This window comes from Lucilia cuprina, chromosome 2 (assembly GCF_022045245.1).
Source record: "Lucilia cuprina isolate Lc7/37 chromosome 2, ASM2204524v1, whole genome shotgun sequence".
In the NCBI taxonomy this organism is placed as follows: Eukaryota; Metazoa; Arthropoda; class Insecta; order Diptera; family Calliphoridae; genus Lucilia; species Lucilia cuprina.
In genome coordinates this window covers 63,787,988-63,790,430 of record NC_060950.1, presented here as the reverse complement: position 1 = coordinate 63,790,430, position 2,443 = coordinate 63,787,988, and the positions used below count along the sequence as shown (strand labels likewise).

Genomic DNA, 2,443 nt, shown 5'->3' with positions numbered 1-2,443 from the left:
GACTAGACTATAGACTAGACTATAGACTAGACTATAGACTAGACTATAGGCTAGACTATAGACTAGACTATAGACTAGACTATAGACTAGACTATAGACTAGACAATATACTAGACTATAGACTAGACTATTGTCTAGGCTATAGACTAGTCTTGACTATAGACTGGACTATAAACAATGCTAAAGAATAGACAAAAGACTAGACTATAGGCTACAGTAAAATCTAGACTATTGACTTTACTGTGTATTAGACTTTAGACTAAACTATATAATCTAGATATAGACAAGACAACAGACTAGACTATAGACTAGACGTAAGACTAAACTATCGACTATGTTGTCAGCTATAATCTACAATATGACGTGTTAAAATATCCACATCAGTTTGGTCCTTCAATTTAAAATTTTTTTAGATTAAAAAACAGTTTTTTCATTATTTAAATAATTTTATTTTTATAATTATCTCATTAATTTTCTTAGAATTAGTTACTTAAATATTAAAAATTAAATGATTATTTACAAAATTAATGTTAATAAATTTCTTAAACAATCACACAGTGATTAACACTTTAAGTATTTCAAAGCAATATTACAACCATCTTCCATTCTTATTGTTCATTGCCCACCAAAAAGGGTATAGTAAAGGGTTTCTTTTCTGGTGACCTATTTAACATTTTATTAGTTAAAGGTTCCACTTCCTTCAACTGATGATTTGAAGTTAATTGCATTAACTCATGCAAATAGGCCGTGGCTCTCATCGACTGCTCAATGATGTCAAAAGTTTGTTGAGAAAATTCCTTATATTGTTCCTCAATGGCAATATGTTCCAATTTCTTAACACGTCGACTCATGCGACAGGCAATGGTATTTTTATCACGTCTCTCTTGATCCTTGGCAGAACGTTCTTTTTTGGGGAATTTCCTTACCATATTACCATGATATTTACAAATGCTGCGTAAGGTATCATCGCTAATTTTGGGTAAAATTGCAACTGGAGGTGGGATAGCTGAGGATGCAGTGGTAGTTAGAGGGGTTGTTGTATGACGTCTGCTAGTGGAGGCTTTAGGTGAATAGGCTTGTGAGTAAGTGCTGCTGGTACTGCCAAATGATGATGAACGGGGTCTGATGGCTACGGGTATAACTACAGAGTTGTAATTGGGTGCATTACTTATGTTGGCTGCCTTAATGAAAGGTGTTGAAGTTTGACGTGTGATCGCTAAAGGTGAGAATACTTGTGAGTATGTGCTGCTGCTGCCAAATGATGTGGCACGTGATCTTTTAGCTTCGGGTAGAAAACTACTAGCGTAGTTATGTTCTTCACTATTGAGAGCAATATGAGTTCTTTTTAGGCTCGATTCTTTTGCTAAATAGTTAATGTTGTTCGAAGATGTTGATGAAGTTGTGCTGGTATTATCATTAAGTAGTTCAATCTCCACTTTGATGGACTCATAGTCTCCTTGAGAAGAACTTAAAGAATTCGAACGAACACGTTGACTACTTTGATCGAATTTTTTATGACGATATTCAAAACATTCTTCCATAGTGGTGGCAGGGATGATTTTAAGTGAAGTCATGATAGAATGATAAAAAATTTAAATATTTGAAATTAGTATAAAGTATTTTTTGTTGATATTTAAATATTGCTGCAGTTGATGTTCTAATGTTGCTGTCTTGCTGTAGACTATGATCTTCAACACTTTCTCTTAATTATTATATACAAACGAATTTCCAATTTGCTGCTGCTTACCTTATCGCCAAAGTTATTTTGCTAATTCTTTTGTTTGTCACAAACAAAATATGTTTATGATGTTGTTTGTTTATGTTACGACAATTTTAAATTATTTTTCATATATTTTTGCACTTATTTTGAGTAAAAACTTATCACAAACACTTGTGAAGGGACACACACACAAGTGATGTGTAGTTTAGGTAGTGGTGATGATGATATTTCTCGAGTGATAAGCTGGTTGTTTAGTTGCTCGCAATGTAAACAAACATACAGGCAAGGAAGTAAATCATGATTGAACAAGCTTAGGCAGGTCATGTAATATGTAGGAAAATGTTTAACCCATTCTATACAAAATTTTCTGTACATATATCTATAATCTTTCAATAATTACTGCAAAATGCTTTCAAGATTTATTTTGAGTTGAAGTTATTTATTTTGCAATTTTTTTTGCAAAACTTTAAATAAGAGAACTACTACAGATCTAACACAAAACAAGGACGTAACTAGAACATAACTGCAAAAAAAATAGAACAGAACTAGAATAGAACTAGAACTGAATTAGAACAGAACTAGAACAGAACTAGAACAGAACTAAAACAGAACTAAAACAGAACTAGAACAGAACTAGAACAGAACAAGAACATAACTAGAACAGAACTAGAACAGAACTAGAACAGAACTAGAACAGAACTAGAACAGAACTAGAACAGAACT

General features: G+C 32.6%; 1 protein-coding gene across 1 annotated transcript; it reads right to left on the bottom strand.

The window, feature by feature from the left end:
• Positions 1-450: 450 nt before the first annotated feature.
• LOC111679630 lies at positions 451-1,632 on the bottom strand. The gene has a single exon (XM_046956659.1). The coding sequence runs from the start codon at positions 1,572-1,574 to the stop codon at positions 609-611; it is 966 nt and encodes a 321-aa protein (XP_046812615.1). The 5' UTR covers positions 1,575-1,632; the 3' UTR covers positions 451-608.
• Between the last annotated feature and the right edge of the window lie 811 nt (positions 1,633-2,443).

What these genes read in the sequence shown, in the direction of transcription:
- LOC111679630 (XM_046956659.1), bottom strand. Translation starts at nt 1,574, where the DNA reads ATGACTTCACTTAAAATCATCCCTGCCACCACTATGGAAGAATGTTTT.